The following is a 23,012-nucleotide window of genomic DNA, read 5'->3' as shown; positions in this document are numbered from 1 at the left end:
TTTAGCTATTCTCATTAACCAGATTTCATTTGAATGAAATCAGTTGTGTAGTGCTGTAAAGATTCGATCCATAACTGTAGTATGAAAATCTATATGGAAATGTCATTAGTGCACTTGTGGGTTATTTAACTACTATTTGACTTTGCAGACCAGTTAGAGTGGGTGCTTCCTTCCTTTCCTGTATTATAACTAAAACATACTGTAATTTCACACTCTCAAGCACTAATCAGCTTCTTCTTCAGCTATATTGCCGATATGATCAGCACATGATGTAAAACTCTTTCCAGCCAACACTCAAGATACAATATATTATCAGTGAAATGCCAAATAATTTTCAGGATCTTTGTTTGGATATATAAAACCCCCAAAATACCATTGTAAAATTTAAGGCTAAGAAGAGGAAAGAACTTCATGTGCAACACCACTGTGATTTCACTTCTTGCCGAGAGTTAGATGAGAAAATCGATACCACTCTCATGCTCGTCCACTCAATATGAAACTGGAGCCTGCAGCCGCTTAGCTTAGCTTAGCACAAAGACTAGAAACCGGTGGAAACAGTTAGCACTAAGGTAACAAGATCTGCCCACCAGCGCCTCTAAAGCTCACTAATTCACACGTTATATCTTGTAATCCATACATAAATTGCTGTTGCACAGGGAGGTTTGTGTCGGACTATTTTGTGGTTGTGCGCAGTGACTTCCTGGTGTCATGAAAAGTTGTCTAAATGTGTTCAAAATGACATAGTTGCATAGTAGCATCGTGTAACATCTGAAGACCACAGTAGATGACATGATGCTGAAAGACAAACATATAAAGCTACAAAGGAGCAAATCCATATGTATGGTGTGGTGCAGAACTAGTTCCAACTTTGCTAAAAAGGATACTAAAATTCACAATCTTGTATTGCCATTCCACATATTTTACTAAGTATTTGGGTCTGTGGACATGAACTCTACAGAAAAAAAGAAAAGTAGTATTGTAATTCTTTCTATAGAAGCAATTTGTTGGGAGAGCTAATATCTGGAAGCACAATGTTCTGCTAAATCATGTGATTCGTTGCTGTGCTTCTGCAACATGGACTTGCCTATTGCTCTTTTCACTGGTGCACACAAGATCTGAGTGTGTCGTCTTTTAAGTTACTCAGTTTGGAGAGATGGCACAGAACACTCCCTCCACTTAATTAGTCCTCTACAACTCCATGCTTTACTCATGCAGCCCTTCATCTTCAGTTCGACCCTTTGAAGGCTGTACAGTCCTATTGGGTGTTCCTGATTGATTCTAGCAGACCAGCTGAGCTGGAAAAGAACTGAAGAGAGGTGGATGTCACGGCAAAAACACATTTAAAATGAAACAGGGTTTGTGAGTGGTAGAGGAAGGGTGATCATTGACCAAGCAGGAAGAATTAGACCGAGGCGTCAGGCTGCAGGTGGTCTGGCTTCAGGTGTAGGCTACTCTCTCTCAGAGAGGTTGAGCGGCTGTGGCTCAGGAGGTCGAGCGGGTCGTCCTTTAATCACAAAGTTGGCGGTTTTACCCGCGCATGACAAAGTGTCCTCGAGCAAGACACTGAAGTTGTTCCTGATGGGCAGGCCAGTGCCCTGCATCATCGGTGTACAAATAAATGTGTGAATGGGTAGCAAATTGTAAAGTGCTTTAACTGGTAAGGTAGAAAGGCACAATATAAATGCAGTCCATTTAGCACTTTACTGATGGGTGACAACCACAGTAATGGCAGCCTGTTTGAAAGAGATCACCTGATGGCCCGGAGATTTTAAAATCTAGTGATGCCTCTGAGAAGTTAAATGGAACAAGAGAGTGATGACTCCACTCATTCTCATTTGATTGGACATAGAAAGGTGTCATGTGCCCGATGAGGTCTTTTGTGAGTTTTTTGGAAATATTTCAAAGACAAGGACAAATAGAACTTCAGGATGGGATCAAGCGGCTGGGTGGCATATGAGGAGGAACCTATCGCATTTTGATAGAGCTCTGGATGACACTTGAAAAGACCTCGAAGGGCTTTCATATGTTTGGTTTTTAAAAATGAAACTTCATCTCAGATTAGGTCAGCGGGACTGTGACAGGTGATTGTTACTATCAGCCGCATATCTGCCCCAAAAGCCTTTCAGAGAGAATAAGAATATTTCAAACATGACTTTCAAATGGACTTTAGGGAATATTAAATGTGACAAAATGATTTCAATGAACTAAAGGTGAAATAGTTAAATAAATACATGATATATATTGATGAAATGGAAACATTGAAATAATAATAATTATTATTAATAATATGTATTACATTAATGACACATTTATGAAAAAAATGTAGTTTTAAATGAAATCTATATAATATATTTCAATATAAAATGTGATACCGACATATTTCATTTCACATATATAGTATCCCATCATAATTATTGAATTGTCTGTTTTATATTTTAATGTAGGGAAATATATGTATTATCATTTGACTTTGAATTTATTTCACTTCATCATTTCTTTATTTTCATAATTATTTTTTTATACTTTTGTCACATCTTGTCTTCAACATAATATTGGACAGGACAGACCTGGAAAAAGAGGTGCAGTAATGAAAGTGATGGCTCCTCCTGACATATAGCAGTATATGTTAATAGGAATTGGAAAAGATTATCAAAATTTAGTAAAAATTCCAACATGTAGAAGTGGACTAGCATTTAGACTCAGGTATCCACTCCAGTGAGTGCCACCTACTCTTCTCTTCAAGGGTTTCATATTTTATTGGCTTTATTTTTATATTACAAGTTGAATGAACATGCTTGGGGGGAATTGTGTAATGGCATAGTTTTACACAATGAAATTGCACATTATTATTATTACTTCATAAGTAAAGTTAGACAGAGAAGAGTAGAAAAGAGAGTCAGAGGGGAGAGGTGGTTGGGGAAATGGGACGCTAAAGAATACGCATGAGAAGTGATTACAGCAAGAAAAACTTGAAAAATGTGAACTTATCTTTTAATATATACAATCTGATTATTTTACATAGAGGCATGTATTACCAGTTAAATGCTGCAAATAATGTACATTATTTCAGTAGAGGGGGTACTGTTAAAATGAAAATAAGTTGTGTTGTAAAAGTTGTAGAATGTGAAAGCACTTATGCATCCATAATGGTGCCTTGCTGGTCTCTGTTGGATAAACAGTGCAGGAAGAAAGATGATTTAATTTGCTGCCATCTAATCTCAAAACTGCCTCGATAATTACATTTAAACATTAAATCATTTTGATTCAGCCTCCCACTGAAGCGGACGTTTCCTCATTGTCAGAACTTCACAGAATCCAACGCAGAGAGTACCAAACAGAGCCATAATGTTGTTTCTCTTTACATCTCTAATTAACATGACAATATCATGACACTGGCATCGTTAAATCGTTTCATCGACTTAAAATGATATTGATCATCATTATAGCTGAGCCACTTTTAACTTCACATCCTAACCAATGAGTTTAGAGAAGGTTTATGACTTAAAAGTTTATAGTTCCAGTTGTGATACAGTATAGTCAAATAAAAATCTGTAAAATCCGCAATCAAAAACACAGCATTAATACTCATATTGAACAAACAAGCTTCTATACATTTTTAGAATATAGAACACCTCATGTTTTACAAATATAAAAATAAAAAATACATGTCTGCATAAGTAGACTATTTGCCATTTCCAAGTCGGTATTTCGATTCACCTTTTGCAGCAATTCCATCCTTGAGTCTGTGTGGCTAAGACGTCCGGTATACTCGCCCTTCCCGACCAGTGTGATGTCATGGGAGCGTCATAACTGTTTATACTCGCGTGGTTGCGACACAGGCTGCAGTCTTCTCCTGAACAGAGGTGGCGCTAATGAGGAAAGGCTACAGACTTTGCTGTTTCTACGGACTAGAAGAAAAATACAAAGGTAAACAATGGCGAAGAGCACGATTCAATGACCTACTTGGTGGGATCAAGCCTTTCATTCGCCATAAAAGAACTCATCTTAACCCAGTATGTTTACAAGAGAGACTTGCAGTCACTCTGAGAGTCCTGGCATCACGTTCCCCTCGAGCCCGGCCAGAGTACACTGGTCGCGCACTTTAAATCCTGGTGCGCCAGTGAGATCTATGTCATTTTGACGTCACATTGGCGTGCGACAGGTCGGGAACTGCGACTGTAAAGAGGCCTTAAGGCTCCTTTAGCTTTGCGCCCCCCCCATTCTTCTTTACATAACTGCTCGAGCTCTGTGAGGTTGCATGGGAAGCATGTATGAACAGCCTTTTCAATTCTTAATTGGATTGAGATTCGGACTCTGACTCGGCCGCCCCGAGACATTAACGCTGTTATTTTTAAAACAACGACAGATGCCTTACTGCCTTTTCAAATCAATTAAAACTACAATCTCCATTTAACCAACTATGTGACTTCCACAACCAAATGGCTGCACCAGTGATCAATAAGATGTGACGGGGTGTATTCTTATGCCTACATGTATTTGTCATTCATTTTTCATTTATATTTTATATTTGTAATTAATTTTGATCACATTTTAGAGATCATTGTACACTTTGACATTAAAGATTATTTTTCTGTTGATTGGGTTTAAATAAAGAGTAATTTCACATGTACCTCATTATTTATCCCTATGTATATTTGTTCTGTAGGGATTAAGTGATGTTTTATTGAGATTATTTTTGCATGTATCTATAAAGATATTATTCAAATAGTTTATAGGCCTATATTATTCTGGCTTTTATTTAATCATGATCAAAGGAATTAGCCTATTCTTTATCTATATGTTTATTTGTGTCTTTGATAGTACACTCTGTTGCTTTGTAGCACAGCAATCCTCATATGAAAAGTCTAGTTGTGATCACTGTTGATTGCATGCAGTTTCTGCAGGTGTCAGTATGACTGTGTAGCCGGTAGGAGGGACTTGATGCTCCAACTTCTCATTTTGTGTCTGTGTGCTCTCCAGCCAGTCGTCCTGGTCCTGCTTCGAGAGAGACGACGGCATCAGCAGCAACAGCACGGCATTCCGGGGAAACACCATGCATCTTATGCTGAAAAAACGACTGGAGCCTAACATCATTTCGCTTTCTTATTTTTGATTTCCGTATATTTTTGTTTCTCCTTTTTTAGCCAATTTCTGACGCGCAAGGACACTACAGCATCCATCCACGGCAGACACGCTCACATAGAGCCCCCTCTGTGCAGACGCACCACCATCCTCCTCTTTCCTTCCTTCCTTCCTTCCTCCCACTCTCCTCCTCTCCTCTCTCCTGTTCTGTTCTAACCCAGAGGACATCGGGACCTCTTCTCCCCCCCCGTTTGCCCGGAGACATGGATCTATGGTTTCATTCGATCCGGATTTGCTGGTGGAGGGTTTTGTTTCTGATGAGTGTTTTCCAGGACTATCTGAGCTCCATGCTGGACTGCCCGCCGACCTGCAGCTGCTCTCAAACAGAGATCTATTGCAATAAGTCCGACAACGGCAGGTTTTTCCCTTTACTCGCCCTGCAAGATACTGGAAGCAATGGGACCAGTGTTGACATAGCAGAGTTATTCAAAAACATCACCTCTATGTAAGTAAATGCGGATTATGTCGTGCGGTTATTGTTTTTTTGTTTTTTTTAATCATTCATTGATCATATCCTCAGTGAGGTGTCTGTGCTTTCAGGGTGTCTGTTGCTTTCCTTGCACTGAGCTGAATTGTTGACTGATTATCCCTTATTTTGAGACTTTTTGCACTTCAATCAGTCTTTTAAGTGGCCTTTTATGATAATACCATCTATGATTCTATGGTAATCGGTCTTGCATGGAACATATAGGTAAATGCGCTTTTCTGTGTAGCCTATACCCAGCACAAATAAGACAAATCCCTTGCAACCTTTTCAGACGTGACGACAGACTCCTTCATCTTGAACCTTGTAGTGATTGTGGGATTTAGTTTGTGTGTGTGTGTGTGTGTGTGTGTGTGTGTGTCCTCATAAAGTTGCTCCTCCGCAGCGGCTCCGCAGGCCCATACACGGCCAAATGACAGTTGGGATGTTGCGGCGAGAGAACCTCGGCTTGCCCATCCACTTGCCTCCCCGTCCTCTGGTACAGCAACTGCTCCGACAGATTGTGCTAAATGAAACAGAAATAAATGGTGCAGTAAGGTCAACCAGTTACATTTCAGCTCGCATTCTCTGAGACCGATACGACCCGACCGAAACTTTATTATGTTCCAATGATGCGGGCGGGGGTCTAGAGGAAGTGGGGTGTTAAAAACTTAACTTGTGCCCCCCCCCCCCCCTAAAGAGATGGACATGCAGGATGCTTGGGTTTCAGAGGATTCATAAAGGGTTTGCTTAAAACAGAGGAGCTATGACGGCAGGCTCTAGACCCCCCTTTACCCACACACTCCCCATAGTAGGCTACATTTTTCATTCTGCATTCCTCCCCTCCCCTCCTTCCGCTCTCTCTCTCTCTCTCTCTCTCTCTCTCTCTCTCTCTCTCTCTCTCTGTCTCTCTCTCTCTCTCTCTCTCTCTCTCTCTCTCTCTCTCTGTCTCTCTCTCTCTGCTCTCTCTCTCTCTCTCTGTCTCTCTCTCTCTCTCTCTGCTCTCTCTCTCTGTCTCTCTCTCTCTCGTCTCTCTCTCTCTCTCTCTCTCTCTCTGTCTCTCTCTCTCTGCTCTCTCTCTCTCTGTCTCTCTCTCTGTCTCTCTCTCTGTCTCTCTCTCTCTCTGTCTCTCTCTCTCTCTCTCTCTCTGTCTCTCTCTCTCTCTCTGTCTCTCTCTCTGGCTCTCTCTCTGTCTCTTTCTCTCTCTCTCTCTCTCTCTCTGTCTCTCTCTCTCTCTCTCTCTCTCTCTCTCTCTCTCTCTCTCTCTCTCTCTCTCTCTCTCTCTCTCTCTGTCTCTCTCTCTCTCTCTCTCTCTCTGTCTCTCTCTCTCTCTCTGCTCTCTCTCTGCTCTCTCTCTCTCTCTCTCTCTCTCTCTCTGTCTCTCTCTCTCTCTCTCTCTGTCTCTCTCTCTCTCTCTCCCTCTCTCTCTCTCTCTCTCTCTCTCTCTCTCTCTCTCTCTCTCTCTCTCTCTCTCTCTCCCTCTCTCTCTCTCTCTCTCTCTCTCTGGCATCGATCCTTCCTGCCAACATCAAAGCTTTCTTTCTTGAAAAGTCAGAAAAAAAGCAGAGCTCGGGCCTTAAAATAAGACCTCTGGTGTCGATGAGGCTGATTTGCATATAAAGTAAACATCTCCCGTGCACGCACTGGAATTCCCCGCACGGCTTCCTCCGCCTCATCTCACGCCACACAGGACCCCCCCCCCATCAGTTTTAGTATCCCTGTTACCCTTTATCCGTTTGAGGCAGACAACTTATTTTGTGACATGGTTCATCGCTTTCCTGGGCCACTAGAGGGTAGCCTGGTACCCTTCATACTCTGGCAACTGTGTATCACAAGTGCTCCTTAACACTGGAGTCATTTACGTGACTGTTTTATCAGAGAGAGTGTTTAGTCACATCAGGTGCCAGTTTACAGCTAAACAGCATTAAAAGCAAAGGCTGGTAAAGAGATGAAGGGCCAGAGATCACAGCACAGTCACACTACCAGTGATTAGTGTGACCCTAGAGTGAACCTCAGATATAGATTTCCTCTTTGTAAAACCTCCTGTCATTTATCTCTTCTCTCTATTGGGATCAACAGTAGAATACATTACTTGCTGGATTTTCATTGTGAAATGCCCAATTTCACTTTATAATAAGCACAAAGCCACACATTGATTGCCTTTTTGCCTTTGAGAAACCCTAATGCAATTGACCCAGGACCAATTGTGCATTTCATGGCCCCTCTGCCAAGCAGGCCGCTGGTTTTCTTGCTGCTCAGCATGGGCAGCAACCTCCACCCAGCACCACCAGCCACTCAATGACAGCTTATCAGACGCAATAGCTCCCAATGACACATTGGTTTACACATATCCGATAGGAATTGATACATTCAAATCCCACAGAGATTTGTATATGTTGTGTATAATCTCATAATCACCTATACATGTGCAGTTATGTGTGTGGTAATTATAGTTAAAAGCATACATATTATACACAGTTAATTATGTGGCTTAAAAGAGTAGCACACTATCACTTACAACATATTCTAAATATATATTGTGTTAATGAAAACATATAAATGAAGTGTGATTAATAATAGTAGCTAATGGCTTGTGTGGCCAGAAAACATGCTCTTTAAAAATAATAGCCTGTAACCATAGTAATACAGAGCAGTCAGTTATCGAGGACACATGCAGCACAAATTGTCCTCGGCCCTCTCTCTTTGTAAGGTGTTAGATGCATGGGTTTTGCTAACGAGAGGTCTATTTCACTCATCACAAGGGAAACAAGAAGAGATGGGGACAATTTATGGAGATGGAAAACTAGAGTGAGGGCTCTGAGCAGCAAGTGTGGGATGATTGGCCAGCCAAAGAAAACTGCCAAGTCCAGATAATAGTTTTCCAGTTTTCTCACATTAGAGATTCATCACAAGAGGCATCACTGTTCGGAGTGGATAAGATAAGGCCTTGCTGTGATACTTGAAGAAAAGAACGGTTTTCTGAGAGCAGCTGAAGCGTTTGACAGGTTTGTGTAATTGCAGCTCTGACTGCAGGTGCTCCCTTCTTTGCAGCAACCAATCAGCGTTTCCACCTCTGGTGATGACGTTTGGCCTCATTTTGTTTTCCCTTTCTTTTTGTAACCTTTGAGAGCATATTGGTAAGGAGAGGCTAAAACATCAGACCAATCTGTACAAGTCATTACTGTGGTGTCTCCTTCTAAATGTCTCCAACATAGATTAAATAAAATCACCCCTCTGTCCTCCTCATCTCCTCTGCTCTTAAGTACATCCTTCCATTCAACTCCTACAATAGTAATAATCAATCTTAAACTGTGCTTTTAGAAGGTAATATAACAATAAAACGGCCATATAATGTAATATCGCCATAATGATTCTACACTTGTCTGTACTTAAACTAAAATGGAAAGATGGAATTTGTTTTATCTAAGTACAATCTAAATTTTACAAATAATTACAAGGTTCCACGTGCTGTCCTTAAAATATGCAGATTTTAGTTAGAAGTAGTTAGAAGTTAGCGGTTTACAATTCTGTGTTCCACTTATTTCCACATCTGGCAAAAAAATGAGGGAAAGCACAAGTTAATTTTTTATGTCCCACAATTTCCCAGTAAACTTGCACTACTTTTAGTAAAATTATAGCACTTGCACCAAAATGACTGTAATATAAGGCCTGTCACCTTATAGGGATTTATATACAAGACCGCCCCCCCCACCACACCAGATATCTCTTAAAACATATAAAACACTACTTTGAATAATAATGTGTGTCTGATATAATTCCACAGGACAGGTTATGTTGTGAAAAAGAGCAAAAAAGAATTAAAAGCTGTCACATCCATCCACTGCTTTACCGGCTGCATGCCAGTTACTGCTGTTGCTTTCTTAAAAAGCTGTTTGGGAAGGTTTTTCTCTCTTTTTTCTTTTTCAAATTTTAAAACAGCTCAGCTCCGCTTGAAACTATCGATCTGTGAACACCTTCAAATACACATTTTCTATGAAACCTGCCAGCTAGCTGATGCTGCCAAAGAAACCTGTTTAAACAGGAATGTTTCCAAGGTCCACTTATAGGTGACTTGTGTGGGCTGCAAGTGTCCCCTGGTTCAGATGCTGAGCATAACTATATTACATAAATTCAACGTTTTCTCTACCTCTCAAAACTCCTGTGCAGCCCACATAAGTGTGTGACTGTGGCCAATATCAACTTCAAATCCAAATATCTGCTCTATAATTCTTGCGTAAGTATTCTGAATGGGAATTGACAAGTTAACTTTTATAGAATTTAACTGAAATTGACGTCGGAAGTGTGGTATTCCCTGTTAAACTGAGAGTATTTGCTAAAGTGCTAGAGAACTAGTTCACCACACAATGAAGAAGATCTTTTGTACATATGGATCATGTATTTATAGGGATGCTCCAACAATGTGGTATTTCATTTCCATAAAGATGGGGACAAAAAAAAGAATGGTTGAACTTGAAGCAGCGCTGGCAGAGTCCCTAGTAATTGGTTAAGCTACAAAAATGCTGCAACCTATTTTCCCTATAATGCAGCTCCATATTGGGAGGTCTCCTCCTGCTATGTATTTACAGGTCACTCATCACCCTGTGACAGGGTTTTGTTCTGCCCCCTAATCTGGGATGTTAGATGGATGTACAGAATGGTGTGCTCCCACCATCCACAAGAACTCAGACACTTTGATTCTGCCTGAAACACTCTTACCTTCACTGCCTCACTGCTAGCATGTATACAGTATTTATTTCCCTACCTCCTCCCTCCTGCTCTTTATCCATATCTTTGTCTTTGTTCTCTGCTCAGCTGTGTGGAGTTTTGATGTCTGGGTTTCTGATGCCCACCTGACCTGTATCTGTTTGTCGTCTTGATTTATTTTTCTTTGTCACCTTGAAATCTCTCTCTCTGTCGTTTCCATTTTATTGAGTTTATTTATTTTTTTGCTCTTTATGGATGAGATGTTTTCACAAGCCTGCTAGGGTTTCTTTGTGTGATCTGCAGTTCTGGGTGTGTTATTTTCATTTGAAGGCACAAATACATTATACCTAAAACTCACTTACCCTCTGTTAGCTGCTCATGAGGAACGTAGCTCAAAGCTTTACACCTGTCTGACATCAACCTTTAATATCTGCTTCATATCTAAGCACATATCAAACAAAAATCACACTCTGTAATGTTCTAATGCAACACTGCTGCACTGTTACTCTGTATTTGAGAGGAATTCTTTGGAAACTGGTTAATGCATTGCTGTTTGAACAGGGCTGGGTAAAATAAGATAAGATAATCTTTTTTTAGTGTCACAGCAGGGAAATTTGCAGTGTTACAACAGCAAAGGGAATAGTGCAATAACAAAAGTACCCGTAAAAAAAAGTAAGTAAAAAAGCAGTAAAAAGAAAAATAAGTAGACAAACTGAATGTCGAATTCACAGTATTGCACGTAGGAAACATGTTTTCCATCATGGGGCATACCAGGACAAAGCTGGCCTTCTTAACCAGTCTGTTAAGTCTCTTCCTGTCAGCAGCCGCTGCTGCCCCAGCTGACCACTCCGTAGAAAATGGCTGATGCCACCACAGAGTCAAAAGAGGTCCTCAGGAGTGCCCCCTGCTCTCTAAAAGATCTGAGTCTCCTTAGCACATAGAGCATGCTTTGTCCTTTCTCATACAGTGCATTTGTGTTGTCCATCAAGTCCAGTTTATTATTTAGGTGAACACCCAGGTACTAGTTGTGCGTGAAGTCTGCAGTGTACGTAGAGGGTGAAAAGGTAGGGTGACAGAACTGTTCCCTGCGGGGGCCCCGTGCTGCAGACAACCATGTCGGACTCACAATTCAGGATCCTTCCATACTGAGATTGGTTGGTGATTTAGTCCAGGATCAATCCTGTGAGGTGTTGGTCCACCTCTGTGCATCCCAACTTGTACTTAAGAAGCATGGGCTGTGAAGGCACGCCTTTTCCAGATGAGAGAGATATCTATATAGGAGGTAGATGACACCGTCATCCACACCAATAACTCATTTATACTTACCCTTGGTCAGTGGCTCTCAGCGTCAGATACCGATGCAAAAATCACCCTTTAGCATCCCGTATGGGACGCACCAAGCATAGCAGCAGCTCGACCGCAGCACTATAAGATGGAGTAGTAGTAAGAGCAACAACGGTAGCGAGTAGTATGAAAGACCGAAAATCCACGTAAAGAGGTTGGTTGGAGTGGTGGCTGGATCAAACAAGTGTCACTGTAACGTACCACCCACGATCTTTTCCTAAACCTTACTGTCCCGTTCTTGTGCTGCATGTCAATTAAACATACATTTTGTAACCCCACCCACAATCTTTGTAAAGTCAAGTGGTTTTACCTTGCAAGTTGAAAATGACCCCTAATTGGTCCCAACCCAGAGTGTCAAAAAGTGACGCCAAGAGTCCTGACCGAGCGCGTTGAAAAATGACGCCAAAAAGGAAGCCCCACTGCGTCTGACTGAGACGCTAAAGGAGACTTGTTGTGAGAATGTGTTACCAGGGCCTTCATCAGGCGGTGTCAGTGCCACCGGTCTCTAGCTGGGGAGGTCCTGGCATGCAGAATCTTTGGCACTGGTACTACGCAGCAGGACATTTTTCACAGCTGTGATTTGTCGTGAGTGACAGATTGAGGCAGGGGAGCTGAGTGCTTGGAGGTTGTGGGTGAGGTGATAGGGCATTGGACAGAAAATGCAGTGGAGGTGCAGGGTAGTGTTCCATTTATCTTACGTGAGCACTGATACAATACCAGAGGCCTGTACTACGAAGCGAGATTTGGTGTTAACAAGGTAACTTCAGGTTCAACCCAGGGTTTTCTGTACCACAACGGTGGATCACTTGTTACTGGGTTAAATCGCCGTGGTAACTTACGCTGAAGACCTAACCTGGTCGGGAGCAGGTTATGTTGGAGATCAGAGATCAACTGGTGTTAAAGCACCATCTACTGACCAATCAATACTCGGTTGATAACAGCGTCACTGTTCTTAGAAGATCAGGTGGAGCTTGGTGCGCAGAGAGAGAGAAAGAGAGAGAGAGAGACAGAGAGACACAGAGAGAGAGAGAGAGAGAGAGAGAGAGAGAGAGAGAGAGCGAGAGAGAGAGACAGAGAGAGAGAGAGAGAGAGAGAGAGAGAGACAGAGAGAGAGAGAGAGAGAGACAGAGAGAGAGAGAGAGAGAGAGAGAGAGACAGAGAGAGAGAGACAGAGAGAGAGAGACAGACAGAGACAGAGAGAGAGAGACAGAGAGAGAGAGCGAGAGAGCGAGACAGAGAGAGAGAGACAGACAGACACAGAGAGAGAGAGACAGAGAGAGAGAGACAGAGAGAGAGAGAGACAGAGAGAGCTATCGGCATCTTGAACCGTGTGTTGCCAATGCGCACATCGGTTTGAATTATGTTTTTATTATTATTATTTTTTATTTGCTCTCACGATCGCTTCCACTGCCAGGGTTGCAACTGAAATAATAGACTAAAGCAATGACAGTTTATGGAAAGCACAAGTGTAATTATGGTCAGATCTTGGTCCTGACTGATGAGCAGCGACTGTATTGTGTTTTGCCTGTAAAACCGTGTCTGTGTTCTTCATATTTATGTAGAATTATAATTTGCTCTTCTTATGTAAAATATGCGGCTCTGGTAGATGTTTGTGATTGGTCGTGCTGTGCAAACACCGCCTCTTTTATGTGAACGTGCATGCCGCTGGATTGGGAATCTGACTGTCTGTCTGTCTGTCTGTCTCTCTCTCTGTCTGTCTGTCTGTCTGTAAACTAACCCTGGGTTGATTGAACTAGTTGTTAACCAGCGTCATGACTCAGGTTATGCAGGACCGCGGTTGTTAGGTGAAGCCGGGGACATTCGTAGTACAGGCCTCTGAGGTCTGGTACTGATACCAAAACAATACTTTTTTTAAACCTCAGTTTGAGAAATACAAATGTTTTTCTCCAACCTTGTTTAAATTCTTTATCATTTAACAAAAAAGTCAAACTTCTTACATGGGTAGTGTCAAACACAAGCAGTCGTACAAAGAGTTTACTTGAATAAAATAGTCTCAAACTGGAAAAATTTTGATTTGAATCAGAAAATATCTGAACAAAGAATAAATGAGATTTGAATTCTGACCAGACATAACTTTTGGTATTATTATGATGGTTTTCCATACTCACAAATTTTTTATTGACACACTTTGTCTATACAAAGGACCTATAGAGGTTTGACAACCAGCCTTACGTTTTTTTTTGGGCATTTCTGCCTTTAATTTGACAGGACAGCTAGGTGAGAAAGGAGAGAGAGAGAGAGAGAGAAGACATGCAGGAAATCCTCACAGCTTGGTTTTGAACCCTGGACCTCTGCGTTGAGGCATAAACCTCTCAGTATAGGTGTGCCTGCTCTACCCACTGAGCCAAACTGGCCACCACCAGCCTTACATTTATTCTTTAGAAGTTGCAAAGAATGGTTTTGTAAGATGGTGGATGCTAGATTTAATGGCATCATAATTTGCTACCTCAATTTACTAAAATTAAATGGGCTCTATTCGAAATACTGAAAAAACAACAACAGTGGGCTGGGATTGCCTCCACACGGCTCTCACAGACGTTTTCAACAATACGTCAAATACCAACGTTTTTTCCATGGTTACATGCACGCTTGGCCTTACCGGATATCAAAACAAAGAACAAAGCTTGGTATACAACGCATAGAGGGAGAGTGACTTCATTTTCAGCTCAGGATGCCAATACTCCACTATATCTTTACATAGCAAATATTTGCTGCTATATTAATATTCTGAATGTCAAGTACATCCCCTTTAATGAATTAAAATGAGTAATACCTTGGAAATGCAATAGGACTTTTTTTTATGGCTAACGACCAATCAAACAACTTCTGAGTAGGGCTTGGTAACTGAAGTTCTCAAACGTTAAAGGGCATCTAAACACTGGCAGACACACAAGAACTCTGGCTCAATAAAATTGTCATAAATTGGCAAAATTATTAGAATGAATAAACAACATTAGTTCTGGCCAGGCATTTTTTGGCAACTTTTAGTACTTACAGTACCAGTTTTCGATTCTCTGTACTAAACACATTTCTTCTGAAAAAAAAAATAAAACATTGAGGTTGGATATGCAGCCCCAATTTTATGCCTTAAGAATTTTCAAAGATTTTGGTAAGACATAGCAGAATACATGATTAGATAGTGTGTTTGTGGCAATCTGCTTATGACTGCAGTATTTAAAAAATGTCTTCAGTAGCTGCAGTATTTGCTAATGCGAAGAGATGCAACAAGGAGGAAATTTTTTATGTCTGCCATTGTAGTTTCATTAGAGAGCTATTCAGATTCATTCATTAATTATTGGCTTGTCTCAGGCTATTAAACTACTTTGAAATGAAGTGCTTTTCTTATGGGGTTCAGGTGATCTTGACAACCTTTAAAGCCCTCATTGCGTCTCCTGTCCCATGCTGTGTCAGTGGCATCACCATGAATGTCGTTTAACCACCCAGGACGGAGTAGCTAACACACGTCCTGTGTTGGTCCTCACCGTACAGACCCCCAGCTGCCTCCGCAGTGCGAGGCTCACCCCAGGCAGTGCACGTCGGGCTCCTCTGTTATAAGCATATCATCAAGTTTTCATGAGCCTGTCTTTGTGGAAAGTAGGTCACGGCTGCCATCTGAGAATTAGGAGGAGAGAGCGACGGTTTCGTTCAGATCTTCTACATGGGGGGGTGCAGTGAGATGTCCCGGCCATGTGACTGACCGAGCTTCTCCCACGCCCCCATTACCTCAACTCCCGCATCCGCAGGCAGTCTTCCCTTAAAAGATGCATACTAATGAAGCCCCCCCCCCCCTTTAACAATCAAACGATGCATTGAGGATCGAGAGGTGAGAAATACTGAAGGCTCTGCTGTTTCACCCAGGATTAGAAAAACCCTTTAAAGCCTTGCAGCGGCACTGCAGAGGCTTTCTGTTGACATTTAGTTGAGCTTCTGCTTTTATACAGAAGATTATGAGTCAGTGCCGCGACTGTGGGCAACAGTTTCTCATGTCAAATTTTGGAGATTGAAGGGAGCAGAAAAAATCATGTATCCACCTATTTAAACTGCAATTGGTTCCATGGTGGCATGGAAAAACCGACTGAAAAATGTCCCTTGTGCATAATCCATCAATTTACATCTATTTACATGCATTGCCTTTTGCTGGATTTTTGTATTTCTTATTATGTGCTATGTGATTGCTTACTAGTAAGGAACAATTATCAAGTACCTGCTGCTGTAAGATATCTACTGATGAATACAAGGCAGACAGTTCTATGTCTTATTAGGTAGCATGAGCTTTACTGAAGGTCTATTACAGTTAATCATGTTTAAACATGATATCTGTAGGCTCGGCGAAGCTACACTGAAAGCAGCATTACAGCGTATTCCTTCTTCTGCATCCTTCTTCATAATGTGTGATGGTGGTGGCTTAGAAACTCTTTTTTTCTTTCTCTCTTGATCTCTTTCTCTCTCCTCTCTGTCCCTCTCACACACACCATTAATTTCATCCGCGATAACTTCTTCCCAGGTGAGGATGTGTGTCTGACCTCCATGGTGTCCATCACCGTGTGCCGTCTCCCACCAGACATCACAGACATGAGATCCCACCTTCCTTGTTTCTCTCCCGGGACCCTAATAAACTCCTGCTGCCTATTATTCATGTGGGATGTTTTGTCTTCCAAAAGACATCAACCATCATGTATTATCAAGTAGGAGGAGCCACCCGACTGTCCTCCATGTCAGCGGTGACTGGCAGAGCTGTGTGAATAATGCAGCTCTCTCAGTTGTCGCTGAGCTTCAGCCATGCTCTCCTACACAGTGTGCATGTTGATGGATGCTATTCATCGGCAATCTCTCTCCTTTTTCGTGAAAAAGGAAATGCCTATTTTGAAACAAAAACGAATTGTTCATCTTTGTGCGCCTGCACTCCTGTATCGTGTGTGATTGTCTGCATCAAAATCTCACTGCAACATGTCTCAGCGTGACCTCAGATGGCTTCTGTTCAAGATCACTTGGGAGATAAATCTTAACCTAGCTTTACACTACACTATTATTACTTTTGTTATTCATGTTTCATCAATTTTCAAAGCCGTGGCATTTTGGTAAGCTCTGAACTAGAAAAACACATTTTCTTTCAAAACCTGAAAAGTAGTTGCTTTGTGGTGTTTTGCCTTTCTTTGATCAAACAAAGCAATACATTAGCCCCAGTGAGCCGCTGGCCCTCATCCGTCCTTCAGATTTCCATCTGTACAAATGAGAGAGATCTGTTTGAGGCAATATGTGCGCTACTGTTTAAGCGGTAAACACTCAGAATTAATTAATAGCTCTACAATCATGGCTGTTTAGCTTCGATCCCAGCATTATTAGTGGTTAGGACATAAAGCGGTGAGGACGTAAAGCATCGCAGCACAAACACACTTTCATATTTCCCAGAAAGCAGAAAATAAAAATAAAAATAAAAAAAATAAATATATATATATATATATATATATATATTAGGGCTGTCAGCGTTAACGCGTTAATCGCGATGCAATTAAGGGCCGACGCGACGCGATACATTTTTTTTAATCGCATTAATCGCATGCCGGCATTTATTAATTCATTTTACACCTCACTGGGCTTGGCGTGGTGCCTAACAGGCTACTATTTTGACCCTTTGCAGCACCGTTACTTCTCATCAAGCTGCCACTTCCTCCTAACACATCCTGTTGCTGCAGGCTGCAGGATGATGGAAAAACACAGCAGCAATGAAATCCTGAATGGAGCTTTTTATTTTCCAAAACTCCCGGACGGCTCGTAGACAAGTCGAAAGCACATCGTGTGAAGCCGAATTAAAATATAACCAAAGCATGTTAAGGTTGAGCTACCACCTACGGATCTAAGCATAGTAGTACAGTTAATGTGATGCTACCGCTAGCATGCTACTTGCCGACCTGTGGATGAAACCAAATCCCAAAAGATTACTACAGCTCTTGCGAAACGGGTGGCAACTAACTGCAGACCTGTCAGCATCGTAGAGGACTCGGGTCTTAAAGACGTACTACGGTTGACCTGTCTCGTTGCCGTCGAGGGGGACAGTAGTTTTCACGGACACACAGCCTATATGACATATGTATGGAACTGCTGCAAGGTGCTGCAAACTCTGTCTCATTAACCGCTGATCACTGGACGTCAGTGAGGAATCTACATTATTTAGGAGTTACTAAACACTAGATTGACTCTGGTAAGGACAGGGATCTTTAGTTTTTAGTTAGGGACTTGGAGGAATTGGGCAATAATGACAGATTCACACATTTTTCTTTTGTTTACAGTAAATAAATAATAAACAAATACAAATCTTAAAGTCAAGTTTGCATTCATTTGATTCCCAATCAAGATCCTCTGGTAAAAATTGCTTTTGATTGTTAATATGGACTTAAAAACTGTTCTGAAATGCAAAATAACAGAATTTTAATCATGTGATAAAATATGCGATCAATCGCGATTAAAATAAATTAATCGTTTGACAGCCCTAATATATATATATATATATATATATATATATATATATATATATATATTTATATATATGAGCAGCCTCATTTTATTGATTACCTCAGATGCTCTGATATCTGTATTTGCTTGGTTCTGTGGACTATTTGTGCGTATTGCACTACATCAAAACATTATGGACCTGGCTGGCAGGCCATTTAGCTATACTCACTGATCATTCTCAGTGAGCCGAGGACTCTCGGTGGCGGTAGTCAAGAGCGACACGAGGGTTTTTTAGGACCCCGATAGAGCTTTGTGTGGAGGCAGATGAGAACACATTAAAAGTAAATTGTCCGCTGGGACTCACCTCTCCTTCCTACTGGCTCCCTGTTGGTGCAATGACCTTGCTACTCCAGTCAGAATATTACAGGCACTCTCCATCTTCCTTCATAGACTAAAAAAACTCATCTTTATAAGAAGTACCTGACATCACCCTCTCTTTCTGCTGAGCTGCCTCCTCTAATATGCGCTCTCCTTGAAGTAAAAAAAAACAACCATGGCCTTTATTTCTCATATTCCATTCCTAAAATTAGGAATTAATACCAAGTGCAGTTGTTTCCCTCCATGCACATACACCCCAATGCACCCACATTTACATGCATCATAAATGTCACATATACATATATATATATATATATATATATATATATATATATATATATATATATATATATATATATATATGAGCTAATATCTATAATAAATAAAATATGAGCCTACAGCTCTGGATGAATAAAAAAATGTGCTCTCTTATGTTGCTGTGTTGCATACCATCTGTGCAGATACATTTTGAACTTACAGTAAGTATTATTATTCGCTTTCTTGCTGAGAGTTACATGAGAATATTGATATCAATCTTATCACGGCACTCTCGCCAAGAAAGTGAATACTCACATTTCACACACATTTTCTGATTCTGTTTTTCTAGTTGCTTGAAGTATTTAAGAAGTACTTTAAGATGTCTCCTGAGCTTCTTTGGTATCATTGCTGCACTTGACATTTGTTCCCTGCAGTTCCCCTCTCCACGAAAAGCTGTAAGCAAAGTAACTTTAAGTCTGATTGGAGTTCTTTTGGTCAACTCAGGTTCTCAGCTGCAAATGCAAAAATAATTGAAGGGGTGTTATGGCTCTGAAGTGTGCACTTTATTTGATGAATTTAATGTTTCAGTTAGTAATCTGGGAATTAGTTATTCAGTTGCACATCAAAAGTAAAAAGTGGATTGGGAGAGTGAGCATTGCATTGTTGATGAAGTGGAATGGAGACATTGTTGTGGCTGCTGCTATGACTCAGATGTTCTTTAGGGACAAATGAGTCTGTGACAGCAGAAGCTTCAACTGTAAGGATTTTTGTCGGAATTGTTTGACCAAATTAGCTATAGCCTTTCGCAAAACTGACATTAGGGAGCATATGGCGTTTGCATTGACTGCTGAGATTGTTGTAAAGTAAAAAATGTCCCAGCAAAAGTACCTCATGTATTAACAACTGATCATAATACAGTTTTAGCATTAATTTGCTTTTTTTTTAAATGTATTTTGAATAATTATTAATTATTAATATTGATGATAATACAACAAAATACCTTTATATGCACAACTTCCCAATGCTAAATCACTAACAGACAAACTTTTGACAAATGTTGACCTCATACAGCTAAAATCAGGACACAGGAAATTTCAGCAAATTTCATCATCCCATATTTCATGCACTTCATGAAACACAGGTTGGTTTATCATTTATTAATCATGTGAGGTCACCATGGGAGTCAATGTCAACAGAGTCAACAAGGCTAAACAACAACCAGGAGTGCATATATTACTATTGGTAGTTAAGCTAATTTGGTGCTTTAGCTAAATTAGCCTCCATGTGGAAAACTGGTATCTGTTCTTTGACAGGACTTTGATGGAGCAACGTCAGTCAGGGGAAATGACTTGCGGTGGCAGCTGTCTACATTTGACACTGTGAACTGTGGAGGCTTCTTGTTTACAGAGGAAACCATCACCTGTCAAGCATCACTAATGTGTTTATTGTTACTGGAAAGATCATCTTGTTCCCCTCTGGTTATTTTAGGGAAGAGACAGTAGGAGTGTCAGTGATTCAGTGTTCAGTGGTGTGCAGTTTTCCATGCTATTGACGTGCATTCTTTTAGAGCCTTAAAGTTATGTTTCCTAAATAACCACTTTTAACATCTCAGTCTGATATATGTGATGGGCCCCTGGGCCCCCACCCCTAGATAAGAGCAAGACACCCCAATTGACAGACAAAACGACTACCCTGTTGTTAGTCCTAGTCTTAGTTACTTCACGGTGGTTTTGGGTCTCTTTGAAGTTGTTTTCTTTCTTTGTAGTCGATTTTTGTCTCTTTGTAGTTTTTTGCATCCCTTTGTAGTAATGTTGTGTCTCTTTGTAGTTTTTTGCATCTCTTTGTAGTAATGTTGTGTCTCTTTGTAGTTGTTTTGTGTCTCTTTTTAGTTGTTTTACATCTGTTTGTAGTCGTTTTGCATCTCTTCCTACTTGTTTTGTGTCTCTTTGTGGTCCTCTAAGGGCGCTGACACACAGAGCCGATTATCGGCCGTCGGACAGTCTGACGAGGTCAGTGACTCTAGTCTGTTCGGTGTGTTCCCTGCCGTCGTCCGTTGGAGGAGCCTTTATTTTGGCCGACCTGACATGCTCAGTCAGAGACAGGGCAGTCGGGACTCACCTGGAAATGGCGAGCGGATGAGCCTCTCAAAATTTGACGAAAATCTTTTAAACTGACCTTCTGAAATGAAGACAGATTCAGCAACTGCACGGCCTATTTCTCGCTTAAAATGTTTTCAGAAACACGTTTCGGTGAACTATTTTAGTACAATATGAGATCGTATTCTGAACAAGCCGCCATGACAGTCTGGCTGTGAATTTCCGGAGAAAAAAGAACCACATGACGCGTTCGTCCAATCAGCTGCCGGTTTTCTTTTTCTGAAAAACAATCAGACTGTTAATGGAAACAATACAGAGCAGCGCCGCCTGCTGCTATGGAGACGTATTACGTTTCACGCACGCGAGGAGCGTATGCTCAAGTCAGCGTCTCTTCGGTGTGTTCCGAGGCACTTTTTGGACCTCGGGGACCCGACTGATCAGTCTGACTGCCTTTTCTGCCGACGGTCGGCCGTCTGGTTGGTGTGTAACTACCTTAAATCACTTTCCAACAACAAATGTTAACAGTCACTCATGACAAAGGTTGTGGACCGGGCCCCCCTGACCCTGTGGGCCCCCTGACCCTTTGGGCCCCAGGTCCTATGCCTGGTAGGCCCGTTGAATAATCCATACATGTGTATGCGTAAGCTTATCACCCATGAAATGTTCAGTAGCACTTCAGTAGTAGTAAAACATGCACAGAGATGTGATGGCCAACTGCCAAGGCTTTATGTCTTGAGGTAGACTGACGAGATGTCCTTTGGTTGCCCTGTCTGGCTGGACAGATTCATAGACCACCATTTTGATAAATTACTGAGTGTGTATGTGTGTAAGACAGAGTGTGTGTTTGTCTGAGAGAAGCAGTTCCTAAATGGAAGCAGGGAGAAAAATAGCAAACAATCAAATATTCAACAACCTTGAGTTATATCTCTCTCCAGTTCCATCTTTCATTCTGGAGGTAATTGCTTGACACTGTAGACTTATGTGAGAACTGTAGTATGTGAGGACTAGATGTTAATGTATTTCACATCTCAGTCAGAAAACAAGAAGACAAATTTGGGATTAATTTAACAAGAACCTTCTAAGACTTCCCTTTCTGCTCATGTTTCACTAAATCAAAGAAGGTTTGTGTTTATTGATTTGCCCAGAAAGATAGAATTGTAGAAGTGCAGCTTTTTAGTTCTTGTGTATTGTGTTGTAATGAAAGGATTCTTCTGCCAAACACTGACAGTGTCAACTGCATCTATTCTGTCCACCTTTTTGAAATATTATTAGGACTGCACTAGCACATGTACCAGCCTAAAATGTAACCGCTCAGGATTGTTAAGACAGTTCCAAGTGATCTGGTACCATTGTCGCACACATAAACTAAATGCTTTCTGGTCTGTGAGTTTCCTATGTTTCAAAATGTGAAAGCATTTTGGTGTGAATTTAGATGGTAAATTTAGAATTATTGTTCTACGGTTCTGGCATAGATACGATTTAATTTAGAGAAAAAACAAACTCCAAATGTTTTAACCCTTGGTCAACCTAAATTAAAGGAGTACCTCAACATTTTGGGAAATTAACTTCTTTGCTGTCTTACCAAGAGTTTGATGAGAAGATTGATACAGTACCAGTCTTGATTTTGTCTTGTCTGCTTAAAGGTCCCATGGCATGAAAATGTATTTATTACTTTATGAGTTTTTTTTTAACATTATAGTTTTTCTTGATTGCTTTGACGCAGCAGTCAACTCAAACTCCACATTTTTCAAAACAGTTAACACACAGGCCCAAACAGTGGCCCTCATGGTCTAAATGACACATTGTGTTTGCAAAAGGCTCTAACCGCCAAAACATTTAAAATATGCAACAAAAGAAAATGTTGCCTTCAAACAACACAACTTGCAAACAAGTGTCTGAGCTCTTCCAATCAACCATTACACAGTGGACAACAAAATACTAAATACAGCTCTCAGTGGGAATCAGTGCACCATTGCTTGTCTCTGTAGTCTATTACTGACGTAGCTTTCATGCCAGAGACATTTGTTGAGAAATTTTCCTTCTTGCAAAGAATTGGATCCAGAATCAGAAATGCTTTGATGCACATTTTATTGATTCCGCTGATCCTTATTTTGAAACTATGGCTGAAAACTGAAATACTGTAAATATTACACACA

General features: G+C 41.0%; 1 protein-coding gene across 2 annotated transcripts in view; it reads left to right on the top strand.

Moving 5' to 3' along the window:
• Positions 1-5,016: 5,016 nt before the first annotated feature.
• Positions 5,017-23,012, top strand: part of ntrk3b (neurotrophic tyrosine kinase, receptor, type 3b) — a 223,950-nt gene continuing 205,954 nt past the window's right edge. For both annotated transcript variants that reach the window (XM_078260759.1, XM_078259942.1), the window contains exon 1: positions 5,017-5,587. In XM_078260759.1, coding sequence (XP_078116885.1) covers positions 5,346-5,587 — 242 coding nt within the window. In that variant the 5' untranslated portion in view covers positions 5,017-5,345. The remainder of the gene's footprint in view (positions 5,588-23,012) is intronic.

Source organism: Sander vitreus, chromosome 1, assembly GCF_031162955.1.
Source record: "Sander vitreus isolate 19-12246 chromosome 1, sanVit1, whole genome shotgun sequence".
Lineage (NCBI taxonomy): Eukaryota > Metazoa > Chordata > Actinopteri > Perciformes > Percidae > Sander > Sander vitreus.
Note: the sequence above shows the minus strand (reverse complement) of the source record. Positions and strands in the feature narration are given on the sequence as shown.